Below are 21,278 nucleotides of genomic sequence, written 5' to 3'. Positions count from 1 at the left end.
AAATCCATACCAATTGCATTAATAAACGTTTTAATTTACCACTAAACTAAAGCTTTATTTTAATATTTTTGTACATTTTAATCTTATTACACACACTTTATTACCTCCATGTATATATATTCATAATGTATTCGATTAAATTGATGTCATAAGTTAACTCGACATCGACTCAAGATTGATTACAACATCATGATAAACAACTTAATTCCCTTTTTTCATTTTAATATTGTACATATTTAATGTATTATTATTAAATATCAAACTATACGTTTATTATTTATTATATGTTATTTTTAAATACATTTTATGTTTTAAATTCTCGATATTCACATGTATACGCCGCTAATAAGATTTCTAGTTATTATTAATTTATTTGGAATTCTACTAATCTCATAATAGACCTTTGGTGCTTTGGGACAATTTTCAATCTCAACTAAGTTGAATGAATACCCTTCAACAATAGACTAAACCGATGAATATTGGACAGATTGAAATTAAGTGATATGGAAAGAGGAATACACAAAGGCACTACTACGTACACTCGTCAATCTAGAAATTACATTAGAAACAAGATGACATTTTAAAGGACAGTCACCAAGTGCTGACTGAAATTCAAAAACTCCCATATACCGGAAGTCAACAATCCAAAGCACAAAAAAAGAGGAGACGATGATCTGTGAAATATACATACAAAATGAATCTATGATTAACAAAACCAAAAGAATTATATCTATACATGAAGATGGGAAATAACAACTGCTAGGTCTAGTAGCTTATACTTAGTTGATATCATACACTTTGACTTCAATAGTCTTACTACCTCTGCTGATAATAAGAAAGAAGCAAAAATATAGTTTGTAGTATGGTAAGCATGAGCAAGACAAGTGCAGCAAGAAATGATATGGGCAACCAGGGAGTGTTAAAATAATCTTTCTTCAATTTGGCCTTCCATATGTTCCATTTTTCTGGCAATGCTTGTTCACTTGATCAGCTATGTCCTTATAGTAGAAGTATTTTGGGCTGTAATAAATGGAGTCCCCCAATTTGTTAAACATTTTGGTAACTGCTTTTACGGCATAGCTCCACATCCTTGCTTGTGTTGATGAGTTTACAAATGAATACTGCATAATCAACAAAGAAATTTGGTACCTCTATTAGAAGATGGCTTACATGCAAACCAAGGCAGTTCGAGGAATGCAAGTTGCAGCTGAAGCATATGCTGCTCTTTTGTTACCTTTCAGCTAATGTTTTGTTGCTTAGTTAGATTTGAACTAAGTTATTGACATGCTTGATGTAATTTGGTGCTGATAGATTGATAAATCAGCTTAACCAAGAGTGCAAGCAAGTTTTGATAAGTTTCAAGACTTAGTTAGTGGAGTTAGGTATGTTTCGGTAACATTTTCATTTTCATTTTTTTTTGACAAGCGGATTGCTTGGTATATGTAATGCCATTATGCTCTCAATGAAATGTTGTTGAATCTTTCAAAAAGTTCTTCTTCTACTTTGGTTTCTATCAGGCAATCTGTTCTTATAGCTTGAGTTGAATTTCTTTGTTTATTTAGCAAGATATTGAAGCTTAAAGCTTAAGTTTCAGCTAAAATTTCTTATTATGTTTTCTTACTTCCTACAATTGGTATCAAGAACTGATTTCTTAGAGGAACTTTCTCTTTTCAATTCTCAAAAATGATGTCTTCATCAGGTTTCTCTCCAACACCACCACCAGTGTTCAATGGTGAAGGCTACCACATTTGGGTAGTGAAAATGAAGATCTACCTGGAGGCATTTGACTTGTGGGTGGTTATCAATGCTGATGCTGAACCACCACCCTTGAGAGCTGACCCCACGATAGCTCAGATCAGGCAGCACTCTGATGGCAGAGCCAAGAGGTACAAGGCAATGTCTTGCATTCAAAACAGTGTGTCAGGCTTGATTTTTACAAAGATTATGGCATGTGCCTCTCCCAAATAGGCTTGGGACAGGCTCAAGGAGGAGTTTCAGGCTGACACCAGATGCAACCATCTTTAAGTCCTTGGACAGAAGCTGCAAGACCAAGGTAAAAATTGGAAATGGTCACTTTATAAAGGTAGAAGGTAAAGGAGATATGTTGATATGCACTCCTACAGGTAACAAACTTATCTCAAATGTGTTGTTGGTGCCTGAAATTGAAAGAAACCTGCTCAGCATAGCTCAGTTGTTAGAGAAAGGGTATTCTGTGGTGTTCAAGGGTAAAGAGTGCCAAATCAGTGATACAAATGGATCCAATCTCATGAAAGTCACTATGGCTGATAAGAGCTTTGTTGTTGACTGGACAAATGGCTCAGATACTGCCTATGTTGCCACAACAGATGAATCCAAGCTTTGGCATCAAAGGCTTGGTCATGCTAATTACAGATCATTGGACCAGTTATCTAGAGAAGACTTGGCAGAAAACTTCATTGGTTCAGTTGAAAAACAGGAAGTTTGTGAAGTTTTCCAGCTAGGAAAAGCTAGGCTCCCATTTCCTTCAAATCAGGCCTGGAGAGCCTCAGAAAGGCTGTAGCTCGTGCACACTGATGTGTGTGGCCCTATGAAGACTGAGTCACTGAATGGAAGCAGGTATTTCATCCTATTCATTGATGATTTCTCAAGGTTTTGCTGGATTTACTTTTTAAAATAGAAATCAGAGGTAGGCTCAGTGTTTTTAAAGTTCAAAATTGCTGCTGAAATTGAAACAGGCTACAAGCTGAAAACTATAAGGTCTGATAATGGAACTGAATACACATCAGCTCAGTTCCAAGCCTTTTATGATGAGGAAGGCATCAAACACCAGCTCACCAACACCTATACTCCTCAACAAAATAGAGTAAGTGAGAGGAAGAACATGAGCTTAATGGATATGGCCAAGTGCCTATTGTTTGAGAAGAATCTGCTAAAAATCATATAGGCAAAAGCAGTCAATACTACTGTGTACATTCAAAATAGGCTTCCAACCAAAGCTCTGGCTCATAAGACTCTATTTGAAGCGTAGTTCGGGTTTAAGCCTTCACTAGATCACCTAAGGGTCTTTGGTAGCATATGCTATGCACATGTACCATCAGTGAAGAGAGACAAATTGGGCAGAAAAGCTGAACTTGGTATACTGGTAGGGTATAGCTCAGTCAAAAAGGGCTATAAGATCTTGGATCCTTTAACCAAGAAAGTGCTAGTGAGTAGAGATGTGGTGTTTGATGAGAAGTCATGCTGGAATTGGGAAAGGAATGAGCCATAGGCAGTTTCTGAAGATCTTGCAACAGATCAAGCTGAGCCAGATTAAAATGGTCCTGAATTGGATATTGATGATGAACCAGTCAGGGGCACTAGACCATTGATCGAGATTTATAAAAGGGCTCATGTAGCCATAGCAGAGCCAATCTGTTTTGAAGAGGCTGAAGCTCAGCAAGGATAGAAGCAATCAATGGCTGAAGAAATCAGTATGATTGAGAAGAACCAGACTTGGGAATTGGTTGAAAGACTAGTCAAAATGAAGGTTATTGGAGTGAAATGGGTGTATAAAGCCAAGCATAATGTTGATGGGAGATTGAACAAGCTAAAAGCAAGGCTGGTTGTTAAGGGATTCAGTTAGAAATATGGCTTAGACTATCTGGAGACCTTTGCACCAGTGGCCAGGCTCGATACCATCAGACTGCTGATTGCCTTAGCAGCTCAAATGGAATGGAAAATCCATCAGCTCGATGTGAAGTCAGCCTTTCTCAATGGATTTCTTGAGGAAGACATCTATGTTGAACAACCACAGGGCTTTGTGATAGCTTGAAATGAGCATATGGTTTACAAGCTAAAGAAAGCCTTGTATGGCTTGAAACAGGCTCCAAGGGCCTGGTATAGCAGAATCGATAGCTATCTGATTAGTTTAGGGTTTGATAGAAGTTAGAGCGAGCCAATATTGTATGTTAAGAAGGTAGGAATACAAACACACCTTATTGTGTCTCTGTATGTTGATGACCTGTTGGTGACAGGAGGAGACCAAGCAATGCTGATTGATTTCAAGACCAAAATGAAGAAGATGTTTGAAATGTCTGATCTAGGGAAAATGTCCTACTTTCTTGGGATGGAGGTGACACAAACACATGATGGGATATTCCTAAGTCAGAAGGCCTTTGCCTTAAATATTTTGACCAAGTTCTCCATGCAAAACAACAAAGCAACAAAGACTCATGTTGCTGTTGGAGAGAAGCTATCGAGCCATGGTGACTTTGAAAGGGTTTGTGAATCAACTTATAGAAGTTTAGTTGGTTGTTTACTGTATTTAACAGCCACTAGACCTAACATTATGTTTGTTGTAAGTTTACTCTCAAGGTTCTTGCATTGTAGCAATGAGAAACAATTTCAAGTTGCAAAGAGGGTGCTTAGGTATGTCAAAAGTACATTGAGCTATGGCTTGATGTATAGCAAAACTAAAAGCTTGAAGTTAGTTGGCTATACTGACAGTGACTGGGCTGACTCGATGGATGGCATGAAAAGCACCTCAGGGTATGCTTTCAATCTTGGTTCAGCCATGCTCTGTTGGAGCTAAAAGAAGCAAACTTTGGTGGCTCAATCTACTGCTGAAGCAGAATATGTTGCAGCAGCAAGTGCTGTTAACCAAGCCATTTGGCTAAGGAAAATCATGGTTGATTTAAATGTGGATCAAAGGGAAGCAACAGAGATATTTTGTGACAATCAATTTGCTGTTGCAATTGCAAAGAATCCAGTGTTTCATGGAAGAACAAAGCATTTCAGCATTAAACTTCATGTTGTTCAAGAAATGGAGCAAGCACAAGAAGTGAAGCTGATTCATTGCAGTTCACAGGATCAAATTGCTGACATTTTGACTAAGGCCCTTAGTGTAACAAGGTTTGAGCACTTAAAGAAGAAGTTAGGAGTTTGCAACACGCCAACCAAGGAGGTGTGTTGAAGGTTGGTCAGCATGTAGCAAAAGAGCAGCAAAGAAGCGTTTACAGATCAAGCCATGCGTGTCGGTGTAGCTAGCGTAATCGTTTTATTTTACTTATTTTGTAACCTTAAGTTGATGTAATGTGATTTAGTTCATTTTGAACTAAGTTAAGTTATTGAATGATGTAATTAGATGGTGTATGAGCTGTAAATTCAGCTTTATCCATGCTTGCAAGTTTTGTTTTTCAAACTTCAATGTATTAGTGGAGGTAGGTATAGTTTAGCTAACTGCTTACTCTTTTTTGACAGGCTTAATGCTTGGTTTATGTATTGGCATTATGCCATTATTCAAACTTGAATGAAATCAGGTTGTTTTCTTCCATATACAAAAAAAATTTTCTTGCTTTTCTTCTTTCTTTTTGCTTAAATCCGATTGTTTGCTCAGCAAGTATAGAGGCTTGCTGCATAAGACACAAGCTGAGCTTGTCTGTTCCTTGAGTTTAACACCAACAGCTTTGTTGTGCTAAGCATCAAGTTCCGTGAGATTTGGAAATTCTCTTCTCTTTTTGCTATTTTTGATTGGATTCCTAGAACTGAAGGATGGAAAGTAGAATGTACCAAGCCTAGAATATGCTTGATACTAGTAGTCTTTATAGGAAAATAGGGGGATCTCCGCGTAAAAAATCAAGAGCAGATGCAACCAAGTGACAAAAATGTCCTCAATTTCTAGAATTTGGGTTTATCATGCTATACAACTTTAAAAGCACAAAAAAGGGCTTTCTAGCAATAACAAATTGTACCGTATGTCACATGACACATGTCGTCCCAGTTCGCTAAAATAATCTAAATCACCCTTCTGGATTAGCTAAACAACAAAGCATCCATCGTATACCATCATATCTACAAATTTTGCTTTGTTTTCAAGGTCATGAGGAAGAGGATATTCATACCATTTGCGAGATTTTCCTTCTAAGTGTTTCATTGCCTCTAGAAATTGGTTGAGACCAAGGTGGGGTTTCTCAACAAACTTTTCAAACCACCTCTTTTTAATATCTTCCATCCTTGCCAAGTGTGGCTCACGATAGTGATAGGGGCCAATTAAAATCACATTTGGTTCGTAGGTTTTTTCATTTACTTCATGTAGTGATGAGGCATTTTTAAAATTATAAAAGTTTCCCTTTAACATTGAACAAATTTGTTAACTGTTAATTCAATACTTGTAATTGTTTATTCTAATAGCTACCGTTGATACAGTTATAAGTTATTTTCAAATATATATATATTGATCACTAAAGTCAGAATATATATATGTCACAAGTTGATTGAATCCAACGTAATAAATAAATAAAAAGAAGAGATTACACAGAAAGATGAACATGTATCCCACAACCCAAACCAATCCTTATTCATACAAAGACCAGACTAATAACACGAAGCACTTGGAACACATACAAAGTCATAAGAAAAAAGGAATCCACAAAGACACTACACTCTACAAATCTAGAAATTAAGGCTTCCTTTGGATGGTAAAAGCCAATCCAAGGGGAGCCTAAATGAGAAACAAGATAACACCTTAAAAATACAAAGTCACCAATAAAGTAGGAAGCCAAGTGTTCAAAACTCCCATAGCATAGTGTCAAAGCCTGATTAACAATCCAAAGCAGCAGAAGAAATCTAGGAAGATCTGTGACATATACAAAATTAACCCATGGTGAACAAAACCAAAAGAATTATACTGCTCATCCATAAAATACTATACATGAACATGAGAATAACACCAACAGTTAGGCCTAGTATATACTTACTTGATGAACTTTGGCTTTGGTCTTACTGTTTAACATAAGAAAGAACCGAAAATATAGTTTGCAGCAGGGTAAGCAGGAGCAAGACAAGCGCAGCAAGAAATGATATGAGGGACCAGGGAGTGTTAAAATCATTTTTCTTCAATGCTGCCTTCCATTTGTTCCATTTTCTTTGGCGGTGCTCGTTTACCCTACCAAATATGTCAGCATAGTAGAAGTCTTCAGACATCATGTAAATGGAGTCCTGAAGTTTGTTAAACATTAGGGCAACTGCTTCATCGTCTCCTAACCAATTATCAATAACTCCACTTTCACAAAGCAGTTGCACATCCTTGCCTGTGCTGATGAGGTTATCCATGAACACCACATAATCAACAAAATATGTTGGTTTCCCCCTTGGGAAGAACTGTTCGTAGGCCATGTAATTACGGAACAAAGACTCTGTCCATTCGCTGACTTGTAAGGTTGGAATCTTGAGTACTTTGGTATCTTTGGTGAACATTATATCAAACATGACTTCTATCCCTTGGTTCTGATCTTTCATCTTCTCAATATGGTCACCAAAGAAACTGATTCCAGCACCTTCCAGCTCTGTTGCGCTACGTATGAACTTCCATGAGCGTTGGGAATTTGGTTTTGCTGCTGCTACTACTACTGATGTCGATGCTTGTACTACTGCTGCTGCTGCTTCTTTTGCTTTAAATTCCTCGTGTTTCTTTATTCCTAGATGTGAAGGATGTTGACAACTATGTACTAAGTCCAGTAGATGCATGATATCTGTTTTGGGAGAAGGAAAGTGGGATATTTTGAAAAAAGAAAGAGCAGAGCGAGCCAAGTGATGAACATCTTCTCCAGCATTGGGCACCATCATCCGATACAACTCAAAAAGCACAAAGAAAGGAAGCTGGTTTTCTAGCAGTAATAAATCATGACGAATGTCAGTTTGAATACGTCCCACTTGAAAAATATCCTCTACTGGATAAATCCCCTCGATTAGCTGAACAATAAAACAACCATCAAAGAGCATCATCTCTAAAAGTTCGCCAGAGTAAAGGTGTAGCCACCTAAAAAATTTTGGGACACGGGTACGGGCGCTAATTGAAGTGATTATTGAAAATTTGAAAATTGAATCTCGATTTTATTTGAAAAAGGAGTCGCCACCGATCTTTTTTCTAGGTGTGATCGGACACCTACAAAATCCTCCTTTTTTAGAAAACTTTATTTTTAAACTTTTCTAAAAAGAGGTAATTTTAGGTCTGCGTGAAAATCCAGAGAAAATTAGGATTCGGGAGTCGGTTACGCGCGAGGAAGGTATTAGGACCCTCGCGACGCCCAAAATTGGTATCTCGTTAAACGCGTGTTGTCTTCATTTTCAAAAATACGAGTTCAATTTAATATTAGTCGTGATCCGATTAAAGCACGAGAATTTTAAAGCAAAACAACTTTTTCTTTTTCTTTTTTTGAAAACACAATTTTTTTTTAAATACAAGCATTTTAGAAACACGAAACTCTTTTCTTTTTTTTAAAAACGAAAATTTTGAAACACGAGATTTTTTTAGGAAACACAAATTTTCTTTTTGAAACACGAAAATTTTTAAAACACAAATTTTTTTTTTGAAAACATAATATTTTTGATAAAATACGAAACACGAGGATTTTTTTTTTGAAACACGAAAATTTATGAAACACGGTCAATTTTTTTGAAAATACGAAAATTTTTGAAAGATGGGATTTTTTTGAAAACACGGAAATTTATGAAACACGGAAATTTTTTTGAAAACAAGAAAATTTTCGAAATACGAGACTTTTGAAAACAAGGAAAATTTTTTGAAAACACGACAATTTTTGAAACACCGGAATTTTAAAAACACGAAGATTTTTGAAACACGAAAATTTTTTTAAAACACGGAAACACGAAAATTCATCAAATACGGGAATTTTTTTTGAAAACACGATAACATCAAAAAAAATATTCACGAGAGTTTTTTTTGAAACACGAAAATTTTTTTTGAAACACAAAAATTTATGAAACACGGTCAATTTTTTTGAAAACACGAAAATTTTTGAAAGACAGGATATTTTTGAAAACACGGAAATTTATGAAACACGGAATTTTGTTGTAAACAAGAAAATTTTTGAAATACGAGACTTTTGAAAAGAAGGAAAATTTTTTATTCACGAGAATTTTTGAAACACGAAGATTTTTTGAAAACACGGAAATTTTGAAAACATGAATTTTTTTTGAAACACGGGAGATTTTATTATTATTATTTTGAAACACGAGAAATTTTGAAAGCATGAAAACTTTTGGAACTCGATTATTTTTTTTAAAAAGTACCGTATTTGACACGAATCAATAATATCCACCCCTACATGGCGATGAAACCATCGAATTAGTGTTAAATCGATTCAACTTAATATTTAATCGTGATTCTATTAAAACACGAGAACCCTATTTTTTAAAAAAATATTTTTTGAAATTTTCTATTTTAAGAAGGGCACTCCGAATTTAACAGAAATCGATGATATTCACCCAACATAACGATGAAATCAACGATTTAATGTTAAATTGGCTCGTCATTTATGCGTTAAAATCATCTAAATTACAAGATTCTAAATGCAATACTTTAAAAATAAAATGTCAAAACATTAAAATGAGACAATATTAAAATATTTAGACAAAATAAAGAGACCAAGAATTTACCAAAACCCAAAATTATGGGCTGCACAATATTTTTGGGCCTTTTCTTTTTTTCTATTTTTTTGTGTTGGGCTGCTGTTACTGGGCTGCCAAGGAACTGGGCCGAAGCTGCTGGGCTGGAGCTGCTGGGCTGTAGCTGCTGGACTACTGCACTGGGCCGAATCTGCTGCTACTGGATTGGGCTGCGCTGGGCCTGGCCTGCTGCCTGGCTGCTGGAGTGGCCTGCTGTTGCTGTTGGGTTGTTCTGCTGCGCATGGGCCTGGCCTGCTGGTGGTGAGCTGCTGGTGGCCTACCAAAAAATGGCCTGCTGTTTTTATTTTTATTTTTTCTTTCTTATTCTCTCTTTTTCTTTTTTTTCTCTCTTCTTCTTCTCTTAACTTTCTTTTTTCTCCTTCGGCAGCACTCCCCTTTTTATCGCCGGTGACGTCTCTCCACCTGGTGCGACGGCCGGCGGTGGCGTGCACGGAGGTCTCCTCTTCCCCTCCTTTTTTCCCTTTTCCTTTTTCTTCTTTACTTTTCTTTTTTTTCTTTTGCTTGCTGTTTTCTTTTTGTTGCTTTGCTTTGTAGGCGTTAATGGTGGTGGTGGTGTCACGGTGGCGGTTCGGCGACGGCGATGGTTGCGAGAGGAGGCTTTGGGCCGGATTTGAGAGCTTTTTCTTTGAAATTTCTTTGCTCTTTTTTTTCTTTTCTTGGTTGCCCCCAAAAAAAATCCCCCTCTTTCTCTCATATTCCTCTTTTTAAATCCATCAATTTTTGTTTCTTTCTCTTTGTTTTCAGGTGGCAGAGGAGGAGGGAGGCCATGCATTGGGGTGGCAGGCGTGGCGAGCGGGGCACGCAAGAATGCTGGTTGGGGGCAATCTTGTCATGCCAAGAAGGACTAAATTGTAACGGGTGCAAAGTTTCTGGGGTAAAAGTGTAATTTTGGCAAAATACGGGGTTAAAATGTAATTTTTGAAAAATTTGAGGGCTAAAACGTAATTTAGAAGAGTTTAGGGGTAGAAATGTAAATTTGAGAAAGTTTATGGGTTGAAATGTAATTTCAAAAAGTTTAGGGGTTGAAATGTAATTTAGAAAAGTTTAGGGGCCCAAAATGTAATTTATATTTTTTGTATTTTTTCAAAATTTCATTATGACTATTTTATTAATATTTAAAAAAATTTAAAATGGGCTAAAACAATTCCAAAATTAAATCTTAATGGGCCCGATCATTGGGCCCATACGAGACCAGCCCGGCCCGAAATCCAACCCAGGCAAAATTCAGTGATTACAGCTGCCCCTCTTTGCTCATCTCTGTGAAACAGGGATAGAGCAAAGACTTAAAAGCACTGAATTTTGCTCGATTGTCTAATTTTTTATATTTTTTGAAAGCCTGAAATTGAAAAAAAGCTTGGTGTGTGATCCGAAGTTCAACTCATTTTTCAGATTATAAGTTGACCTTTGAAAAGAAAAAGAAGAAAAAAAGAAAAAAATTAAAAAATACCTCAGCTTGACTCGAGGCTCAACTCACCTCTCGGATTATGAGTTGATTTTTTTTTTTTTGAAAACATAAATTGAAAATACCTCAGCGTGACCTGAGGCTTAACTCACCTCTCGCATTATGAGTTGATTTTTGAAAAACAGAAAATTGAAAAATACCTCGGCATGTGACCCGGGGCTCAACTCACCTCTCGCAATATGAGTTGATTTTTTTGAAAAGCAAAATTTAAAAGAAATACCACGACATGTGACCCGAAGCTCAACTCACCTCTCGCAATATGAGTTGATTTTTTTTAAAAGTAGTAATTGAAAAATACCTCGGCGTGTGACCCGAGGCTCAACTCACCTCTCGCAATATGAGTTGATTTTTTTGAAAAACAGAAATTTAAAAGAAATACCACGACATGTGACCCGAAGCTCAACTCACCTCTCGCAATATGAGTTGATTTTTTTTGAAAAAACAGAAATTTAAAAGAAATACCTTGGCATGTGACCTGAGGCTCAACTCACCTCTCGCAATATGAGTTGAAATTTTTTTTTTTGAAAAGTAGTAATTGAAAAATACCTCGGCGTGTGACCCGGGGCTCAACTCACCTCTCGCAATATGAGCTGATTTTTGAAAAACAGAAATCGAAAATAATTCTTGAAAGAATCAGGGTTTCAGAAACATCAGGTGAAACTAAAGCCTTCTTCTTCGTTGATTCTGTGTAGCTTTTTTCCAAAATTCCTTACTCTATTGGTATACCTGTATATGTCATGTATGATGTTATTATGATATGCACATGTTTGTCTTAAATGCTTTTGTGTCTAAATGATCATGTCATGCACCCTGGGCTGTTTATCACGTGCCCCACTTTTGATTTTCGTGAGGATCTGCATTCATTTCCTCGATTCTTGACTTTCTCTCAGGTTTTGTGCCCATCTCCAAGTTTGTTGAGTGACCCACATTTCCTCGTATATCACCCTCTTGCCCCCTCGTTGAACTTTGTTCTTGCTTCAGGGTCCTTGTATTTATCAAATTCTCATCCAGGTAATGCTCAACATTCCTTTTGTTTAGAGTATGTCATCTTACCATTTATCAGTTAAATGAATCAAACACGAGATGCATGAAGAATGGTAAAGTAGGCATGAAAGAAATACCTCATATTCAAATTATTTCAAAAGCAACAAAGAAAATTAGCAAGGAATAGTTCAATAAAGAAAGCATCACAAAGAAAGGAAAGTGAATCCAATGGCTACAAATGCTTTAGATATCCAACGCATGAACTTCTCCACGTTTCTTCGTCCTGGGTCTTTTCCGAGCACGGTTTCTTGTGTAGAAGATTTCAAGCTTCTGAGAATGCTTCAAATATTGTAATCTCACCATTCGACTCCCCGTTCAGGTCGTCTTGCTCCTTAATTCTGAACTTACTTCATTAGGACGCCCTTTCGGGTTTTCATCCTAATCCTTTTTGTTTATCAAGATGCCCTTTTTCGGGTTTTCATCTTGATTTTTCTTCTTTTTTTATTTTTTTATTTTTTTATTTTTTTTGTTGTTTTTTTGTTTTTTTTCCTTTTTTTTTAGGCATAATATTTCTTCACAGCATCTGAGTTCACTGGATTAGGTAATTCTTTCCCGTCCATCTCAGTGAGAATCAGAGCCCCTCCTGAGAATGCCCTCTTTACAACGTATGGTCCTTCCCAATTTGGTGACCATTTTCCTCGAAAGTCCTTCAGACGGAGAATCTTTCTCGACGAGCTCTCCTTCGTGAAATTCTCTTGGCGCACCTTTTATCATGGGCGTAATCATTCTCTTCTCGTACATCCGTCCATGACAAATTGCCTTCAAGCGTTTCCCTTCAATAAGGTTTAGCTGATCATATCGAGCTCGAACCCACTCTGATTCCTCTAACCTTGTCTCCATCAAGACGCGCAGGGATGGGATCTCTACTTCGATAGGCAGAACGGCTTCCATTCCATAGACCAGAGAAAAATGAGTTGCCCCCGTAGACGTCCGTACCGAGGTGCGATATGCGTACAAAGCGAATGGTAGCTTATCGTGCCAGTCTTTATATGTCTCAGTCATCTTCCCAATAATCCTCTTAATGTTCTTATTAGCGGCTTCTACTGCTCCGTTCATCTTTGGGCGATAGGGCGAAGAATTATGATGTTTTATCTGGAATTGCTCACATACTTCTTTCATCATCTTGTTGTTCAAATTTAAAGCATTATCTGAAATGATTCTTTCAGGCAGACCATATCGACATATAATCTCTTTTTTTAAGAACCTACAGACTGCAGCCTTTGTCACATTAGCAAACGAAGTGGCTTCTACCCATTTTGTGAAGTAGTCTATAACCACAAAGATGAAACGATGCCCATTGGAAGCTTTCGGGGAAATTGGCCCTATAACATCCATGCCCCACATAGAAAAAGGCCACGGAGAAGTCATGACATGAAGGGGCGACGGAGCTGCATGAATTTTGTCGCCATAAATTTGACATTTGTGGCACTTTCGTGTGTAACCAATGCAATCACTTTCCATCGTCAGCCAATAATAACCAAGTCTCATAATCTGCCTGGCCATGGTGAAACCACTGGCATGTGTTCCACAAATTCCTTCATGAACCTCTTCAAGTATCTTTCTAGCTTCAACAGCGTCCACGCACCTCAGGAGCACTTGATCTTTTCCCCTTTTGTATAGAATATCCCCGTCAAGAACAAATCCAATCGTCATTCTCCTGATTGTTCTTTTGTCATTCTCGTTTGCTTGCTCGGGGTACCTTTGATTCTTGATATACTCCAAGATATCATGGAACCATGGTCGTCCATCTGACTCCTCCTCAATACTAAAGCAGTGTGCGGGGGTCTCATATATACTCATTTGGATGGGCATTATCTCATTTTCTCTGTTTGCCTTGAACATCGAAGCCAAGGTGGCTAGGGCATCAGCCAGTTGGTTCTCCTCTCGTGGAAAGTAGTTAAAAGTCACTTTATAGAACTCCTTGATCAGCTCTGCAACGAGATCATGATATTTGACTAATTTTGGATCTCTCACTTCCCAATCTCCACGAATTTGATAAATGACTAATGCTGAGTCCCCGTGTACCTCTAAAATTTTGATTTTTCTCTTGATAGCTGCACGAAGTCCTATGATGCAAGCCTCATATTCCGCTATATTATTTGTACAGAAGAAATTCAATCTAGCAGTAAGCGGGTAATGGTCCCCTTCAGGTGACACTAAGACTGCTCCTATCCTATGCCCTAATGCATTTGATGCACCATCAAAGCTCATCTTCCATAACTTTCTTTTTTATGACTCGCCCTCTTTTTCTGAAATGCACATCAAATCTTCATCTGGGAACTCAAATCTCAAAGGCTCGTATTCCTCCGTTGCTCGACTTGCCAAGAAGTCAGCTATTGCGCTTCCTTTTATCGACTTTTGGCTCACATATACATTGTCATACTCAGTCAATAGGATCTGCCATCGGGCCATTCTCCCTGAGAGTGCAGGTGACTCCATCATGTACTTTATTGGGTCCAGTTTTGAAATTAACCATGTCGTGTGATACAGCATGTATTGCCTGAGCCTTCGAACCGTCCAAATCAATGCACAACAAAACTTCTCAATTGAAGGGTATTTTGCCTCATATTCTGTGAACTTCTTGCTGAGGTAGTAAATTGCCTTTTCTCTTCTCCCTGACTTATCATGTTGCCCCAGTACGCAACCCATTGAGTTCTCAAACACGGTCAAGTACAATATTAAGGGTTTTCCAAGGGTCGGCGGTACTAGCACAGGAGGATTAGATAGATACTGTTTTATCTTGTCGAAGGCCACTTGGCACTCCTCGTTCCATTCTCCCGGATTACGTTTTCGAAGGAGTCGAAAAATTGGGTCACACTGATTGGTAAGTTGGGCAACGAATCGAGCAATGTAATTCAACGTTCCTTAAAATCCTCTGACTTCCTTTTGTATACGCGGGGGAGGTAGTTCTTGTATAGCTTTTATCTTGTCTGGATCAACCTCGATGCCTCTCTCACTGACAATGAAACCTAGCAATTTTCCAGAGGTAGCCCCAAACGTACATTTGGCTGGGTTAAACTTCAACTGGAACTTTCTTAATCTTTCAAATAGCTTCCTGAAACTCCCAACATGCTCTTTTTCTTCTCGAGATTTGGCAATCATATCATCGACATAAACTTCTATTTCTTTGTGTATCATATCATGGAACAACGTCACCATGGCTCTCTGATACGTTGCCCCAGCATTCTTTAATTCGAACGGCATTACCTTATAGCAGAAGGTTCCCCACATTGTTATGAATGTATTTTTCTCCATGTCCTCGGGAGCCATTTTTATCTGATTATAACATTGCCATTTTTCTTCGGTACCGGGACTATGTTAGCTACCCAATCTGGATATTTGGAGACTTGTAGGAAGCTAACTTCAAATTGTTTTTTGACTTCTTCTTTTATCTTCAACAACATTTCGGGTCTCATCCTTCTTAGCTTTTGTTGAACAGGTTCGCATTCTGATTTCAGTGGGAGCTTGTGGACCACAATATCCGTGTTCAATCCTGGCATATCCTGATAAGACCAGGCAAACACATCCTTATACTCATGGAGCAAGGCGATCAAATCTTGCCTTGTGTTTTCTGAAATGGAAGTCTCAATCTTCACTTCTTGTTTCTTTTCTTCATTCCCCAAGTTCACTACCTCAACAGATTCTTGATGGGGTAGGATCTGTTTCTCCTATTGTTCCACCATTCTCAGTAAGTCAGGAGACGAGACACAATCTTCAGCATTTTCGTCGGCTTCGAATTCTCCTAAACAAACAGCCTTCTCAAAATTGATTTCAGGATTCATAACGGGATTATTCATGCCATTGATATCTGAACACCTGAAAGGTGAATGGAAAAAGGCTATAGAAGAGCATTGAGGTATTGTAATCAACACACAATGATATGAGATGATATGAGACATATGCCGAAAAAGGATATGAATAGAAGGAGCAGTCGCGAAGTTAATGGAAATGAAAAAAACATGACAATATAAAACAAAATGCATCTTCATTAATGATCATTGAAATGATAAAGAGCAAACATAAGCTCTTACAAAATGAACCCCACTGTTTAAGGACACACAAAATGAAGGGTTAACATTTAGCATTACTCTGAAGGGGACTTAAAAACTACAAGAAGGTCCACAGCAGTCCAATTGTTCAAAACATATCTTGGAAGACAGGGGTGTATCTTTGAAACATCCTCAATTGTATCACTCTCGTTGAGCTCAACATCCATAGTTCTAGCTCTTCAATGCGTTCTATAAGAATGACGTGATTCCAGACTTGTAGTGTCACAACTGTGGATTATACGGTTTTGGCCTCAGAGAATAATTAGGGTGATATGCACATGCAATGAATGAATGAATGAATGACCAATGAATGTTAGCACACATGAATATGCAAAAAAAAATGGTGTTGATTTCAAGATAGCCTCATACTTAGGCGTTTCATTAATCAAAAGAATCTATTACAAAATATTTTGCCAATGAAAATGCCCCTAGTGTCTAAGCCCCATTGTTTCCCGATCCTAGTCAAGTCTTCGAGGTCGTTCTGACGAGCATTCAAAGTCACACGCTCGGGAAGATCAGAGGTGTATCCTTCCTTTAAACTGTCCCATTTTACTTTTTGAGTCCTCAAAGATCAATCTCGAACTATGACATTTTTCTCGGTTACTTGTGTAATTGACTCCTCCATCAGAAACCCGTTTTTGGCAACCAATATTTAACCAACACCTTCCTAATGAGATGTCTACGATGCATGATGAAAAATAAGATGAAAAACAAATAACCTTGGTTAGAGATCACAACAGATGTAAACAGAAGAAAGAAGAAAAATAAATACTATGGAAAATTTAACGAATTAAGCTATTCAATCATGCGATTTGGAGGAACAGACCCACGTTTTCTTTTTTCTTTTTTTGCCCCAGCATGCTTTACAAAAACCTACCTCACATACTATCAGACAATCTACCCGACCCAATTTATTAAATAGACTCAATTCATTTGCAAATAAGTGTAAATGTAAAAGAAATAAAAGGTAAGAGGCGTTTCTCCCGTGTACTTATTTTGGTGACTATTCAACGGACAGAGGTTCGGCATGGCTCTAATTGGATGGCTCGTACGGTTCACTACATGTGGTTCTGGTTCTAGAAAGGTACTCGAATTGTCCATACTGCCACCTACTAAGGTAAGTATGGAGCCTCGGTTATCGCCCGTCATGGGCTTGCGAGTTCAATTCGAGGGATTACATTTACTTATGCCTATGCGGAGGGACGAGTTAACTCACGAAAGCATAAGTCATATGTAACCCGGAAGTATTTCACTAGCCTGTGCGGAGGGACGAGTTAACTCACGAAGGCGTAGCGTTTACTTCCACTTAAACGGACGGAGCCCGGGTAGAGAGCTCATGTTATGCAAGAATGCAAGTGCACGGTGTGTGGGGAGAAACTCACAAACCTTTTTATTTTTATTTTTACTAAAAAACAAACTAAAACCATAAAACTTAAAGCTGAAAAAAAACGCAAAAATAAAATAGGTTAGAAAAATATTAATTTCAAAACCGGATGCGGATGCATGATTTTTCAAAACAAAATTCAAGGATCACGATTAAAAATTAAATTGAACAAGAAGTTTTAAAAATTTTAACAACACGCGTTTAACACCAGACTCGACTTTCAAAAAAGGTATCCCTAGTGGAGTCGCCAGCTGTAGCGACCTAAAAAATTTTGGGACACGGGTACGGGCGCTAATTGAAGTGATTATTGAAAATTTGAAAATTGAATCTCGATTTTATTTGAAAAAGGAGTCGCCACCGATCTTTTTTCTAGGTGTGATCGAACACCTACAAAATCCTCCTTTTTTAGAAAACTTTATTTTTAAACTTTTCTAAAAAGAGGTAATTTTAGGTCTGCGTGAAAATCCAGAGAAAATTAGGGTTCGGGAGTCGGTTACGCGCGAGGAAGGTATTAGCACCCTCGCTACGCCCAAAATTGGTATCTCGTTAAACGCGTGTTGTCTTCATTTTCAAAAATACGAGTTCAATTTAATATTAGTCGTGATCCGATTAAAGCACGAGAATTTTAAAGCACAACAACTTTTTCTTTTTCTTTTTTTGAAAACACAAATTTTTTTTAAATACAAGCATTTTAGAAACACGAAACTCTTTTTTAAAAAAAACGAAAATTTTGAAACACTAGATTTTTTTAGGAAACACAAATTTTCTTTTTGAAACACGAAAATTTTTAAAACACAAATTTTTTTTTTGAAAACATAATATTTTTGATAAAATACGAAACACGAGGATTTTTTTTGAAACACGAAAATTTATGAAACACGGTCAATTTTTTTGAAAACACGAAAATTTTTGAAAGACGAGATTTTTTTGAAAATACGGAAATTTATGAAACACGGAATTTTTTTGAAAACAAGAAAATTTTCGAAATACGAGACTTTTGAAAACAAGGAAAATTTTTTGAAAACACAACAATTTTTGAAACACCAGAATTTTGAAAACACGAAGATTTTTGAAACACGAAAATTTTTTTAAAACACGGAAACACGAAAATTCATCAAATACGGGAATTTTTTTTGAAAACACGATAACATCAAAAAAAATATTCACGAGAGTTTTTTTTTGAAACACGAAAATTTTTTTTGAAACACAAAAATTTATGAAACACGGTAAATTTTTTTGAAAACACGAAAATTTTTGAAAGACGGGATATTTTTGAAAACACGGAAATTTATGAAACACGGAATTTTGTTGTAAACAAGAAAATTTTTGAAATACGAGACTTTTGAAAAGAAGGAAAATTTTTTATTCACGAGAATTTTTGAAACACGAAGATTTTTTGAAAACACGGAAATTTTGAAAACATGAATTTTTTTTGAAACACGGGAGATTTTATTATTATTATTTTGAAACACGAGAAATTTTGAAAGCATGAAAACTTTTGGAACTCGATTATTTTTTTTAAAAAGTACCGTATTTGACACGAATCAATGATATCCACCCCTACATGGCGATGAAACCATCGAATTAGTGTTAAATCGATTCAACTTAATATTTAATCGTGATTCTATTGAAACACGAGAACCCTATTTTTTTAAAAAATATTTTTTGAAATTTTCTATTTTAAGAAGGGCACTCCGAATTTAATAGAAATCGATGATATTCACCCAACATAGCGATGAAATCTACGATTTAATGTTAAATTGGCTCGTCGCCTTATGCGTTAAAATCATCTAAATTACAAGATTCTAAATGCAATACTTTAAAAAATAAAAATGTCAAAACATTAAAAATGAGACAATATTAAAATATTTAGACAAAATAAAGAGACCAAGAATTTACCAAAACCCAAAATTATGGGCTGCACAATATTTTTGGGCCTTTTCTTTTTTTCTATTTTTTTGTGTTGGGCTGCTGTTACTGGGCTGCCAAGGAACTGGGCCGAAGCTGCTGGGCTGGAGCTGCTGGGCTGTAGCTGCTGGACTACTGCACTGGGCCGAATCTGCTGCTACTAGATTGGGCTGCGCTGGGCCTGGCCTGCTGCCTGGCTGCTGGAGTGGCCTGCTGTTGCTGTTGGGTTGTTCTGCTGCGCATGGGCCTGGCCTGCTGGTGGTGAGCTGCTGGTGGCCTACCAAAAAATGGCCTGCTGTTTTTATTTTTATTTTTTCTTTCTTATTCTCTCTTTTTCTTTTTTTCTCTCTTCTTCTTCTCTTAACTTTCTTTTTTTCTCCTTCGGCAGCACTCCCCTTTTTATCGCCGGTGACGTCTCTCCACCTGGTGCGACGGCCGGCGGTGGCGTGCAGGGAGGTCTCCTCTTCCCCTCCCTTTTTCCCTTTTCCTTTTTCTTCTTTGCTTTTCTTTTTTTTTCTTTTGCTTGCTGTTTTCTTTTTGTTGCTTTGCTTTGTAGGCGTTGACGGTGGTGGTGGTGTCACGGTGGCGGTTCGGCGACGGCGATGGTTGCGAGAGGAGGCTTTGGGCCGGATTTGAGAGCTCTTTTTTTTTTTGAAATTTCTTTGCTCTTTTTTTTTTCTTTTCTTGGTTGCCTCAAAAAAAATCCCCCTCTTTCTCTCATATTCCTCTTTTTAAATCCATCAATTTTTGTTTCTTTCTCTTTGTTTTCAGGTGGCAGAGGAGGAGGGAAGCCATGCATTGGGGTGGCAGGCGTGGCGAGCGGGGCATGCAAGAATGCTGGTTGGGGGCAGTCTTGTCATGCCCAGAAGGACTAAATTGTAACGGGTGCAAAGTTTCTGGGGTAAAAGTGTAATTTTGGCAAAAATACGGGGTTAAAATGTAATTTTTGAAAAATTTGGGGGCTAAAACGTAATTTAGAAGAGTTTAGGGGTAGAAATGTAAATTTGAGAAAGTTTAGGGGTTGAAATGTAATTTCAAAAAGTTCAGGGGTTGAAATGTAATTTAGAAAAGTTTAGGGGCCCAAAATGTAATTTATATTTTTTTTTATTTTTTCAAAATTTCATTATGACTATTTTATTAATATTTAAAAAAATTTAAAAATGGGCTAAAATAATTCCAAAATTAAATCTTAATGGGCCCGATCATTGGGCCAATACGAGACCAGCCCAGCCCGAAATCCAACCCGGGCAAAATTCAGTGATTACAAAAGGTGAATGGGTGCTTCTTCATAGCATTTGCGAATTCGTGGTTCTAAGCTTCTCATGGTCATTTTAAGTTCCATGATGTTAAGGTTGTTTTCCGCAGCTATCTTCCAAAAGAAACTCTCTTTGATAACTTGCATCACCATCAAGTTATGCTTACGATAGTGATAGGGACCAATTGAAACTAAATTTGGTTCATAGGCTTTTTCAGTCACTTCACGTAGTCGATGAGGCACTCTATATAAATAGCCGCGATTTTCAGTTACCCCGGCTTGGCTCTGCATTCCACGAGAAGGAGCCAGACATAAGTAATAAGTAAATAATATCAATGGGCAAAAATGTTGCACTGTTTGATCTACTTCCGTACAAAGGCAAAATTTATTTATTTGTTTTTTCAATAAGGAACATTCCTTATAATTATAATATATCTATGTATATATATATATGTACAGCCCAATATTGCCCAGCCCCAACAAACTAAACCCAATCAGCCCAATAACAAATCAGCAACCCAATAACCAATTAAACTAACCTATTAACCCTAAGCCCAAAACAATTAAACCCAAAACCCATTTACACCCAAACCCGAAGCCCAACAGCCCGGGCCCAATTTCCCTAAAAAATATCTGCCTAGGGTTTCAGAGACTGAAACCCTAGGCATCACCCCTTGACTTTTGGCCTCCTCTACCACCGCCATTGCTATGCCGCACCTACCACCACCTGCT

At 37.4% G+C, this 21,278-nt stretch overlaps 1 protein-coding gene and 2 long non-coding RNA genes across 3 annotated transcripts; 2 read left to right on the top strand and 1 right to left on the bottom strand.

The window, feature by feature from the left end:
- Positions 1–6,230: 6,230 nt before the first annotated feature.
- LOC105784121 (UPF0481 protein At3g47200) lies at positions 6,231–7,776 on the bottom strand. Its single transcript, XM_012609917.2, has 2 exons — positions 6,714–7,776; positions 6,231–6,592 (listed from the first exon to the last, which is right to left on the bottom strand). Exon 1 carries the CDS (start codon positions 7,738–7,740, stop codon positions 6,736–6,738), a length of 1,005 nt encoding a protein of 334 aa, XP_012465371.1. The 5' UTR covers positions 7,741–7,776; the 3' UTR covers positions 6,231–6,592; positions 6,714–6,735.
- Positions 7,777–9,371: 1,595 nt separating this feature from the next.
- On the top strand, positions 9,372–10,645 carry LOC128035926 (uncharacterized). The gene is made up of 2 exons (XR_008192533.1): positions 9,372–9,879; positions 9,979–10,645. It is a non-coding gene; the product is annotated as an uncharacterized LOC128035926 (long non-coding RNA).
- Positions 10,646–19,483: 8,838 nt separating this feature from the next.
- Positions 19,484–20,417, top strand: LOC128035927 (uncharacterized). Its single transcript, XR_008192534.1, has 2 exons — positions 19,484–19,747; positions 19,848–20,417. It is a non-coding gene; the product is annotated as an uncharacterized LOC128035927 (long non-coding RNA).
- Positions 20,418–21,278: the final 861 nt, after the last annotated feature.

The sequence above is a fragment of the Gossypium raimondii genome, chromosome 13 (assembly GCF_025698545.1).
Source record: "Gossypium raimondii isolate GPD5lz chromosome 13, ASM2569854v1, whole genome shotgun sequence".
In the NCBI taxonomy this organism is placed as follows: Eukaryota; Viridiplantae; Streptophyta; class Magnoliopsida; order Malvales; family Malvaceae; genus Gossypium; species Gossypium raimondii.
The sequence above is the reverse complement of the archived record's forward strand: the minus strand, read 5'-3'. Positions and strand labels throughout refer to the sequence as shown.

Bases quoted from the DNA above. Each gene is read 5' to 3' on its own strand.
- LOC105784121 (XM_012609917.2), bottom strand. From the start codon at position 7,740: ATGATGCTCTTTGATGGTTGTTTTATTGTTCAGCTAATCGAGGGGATT.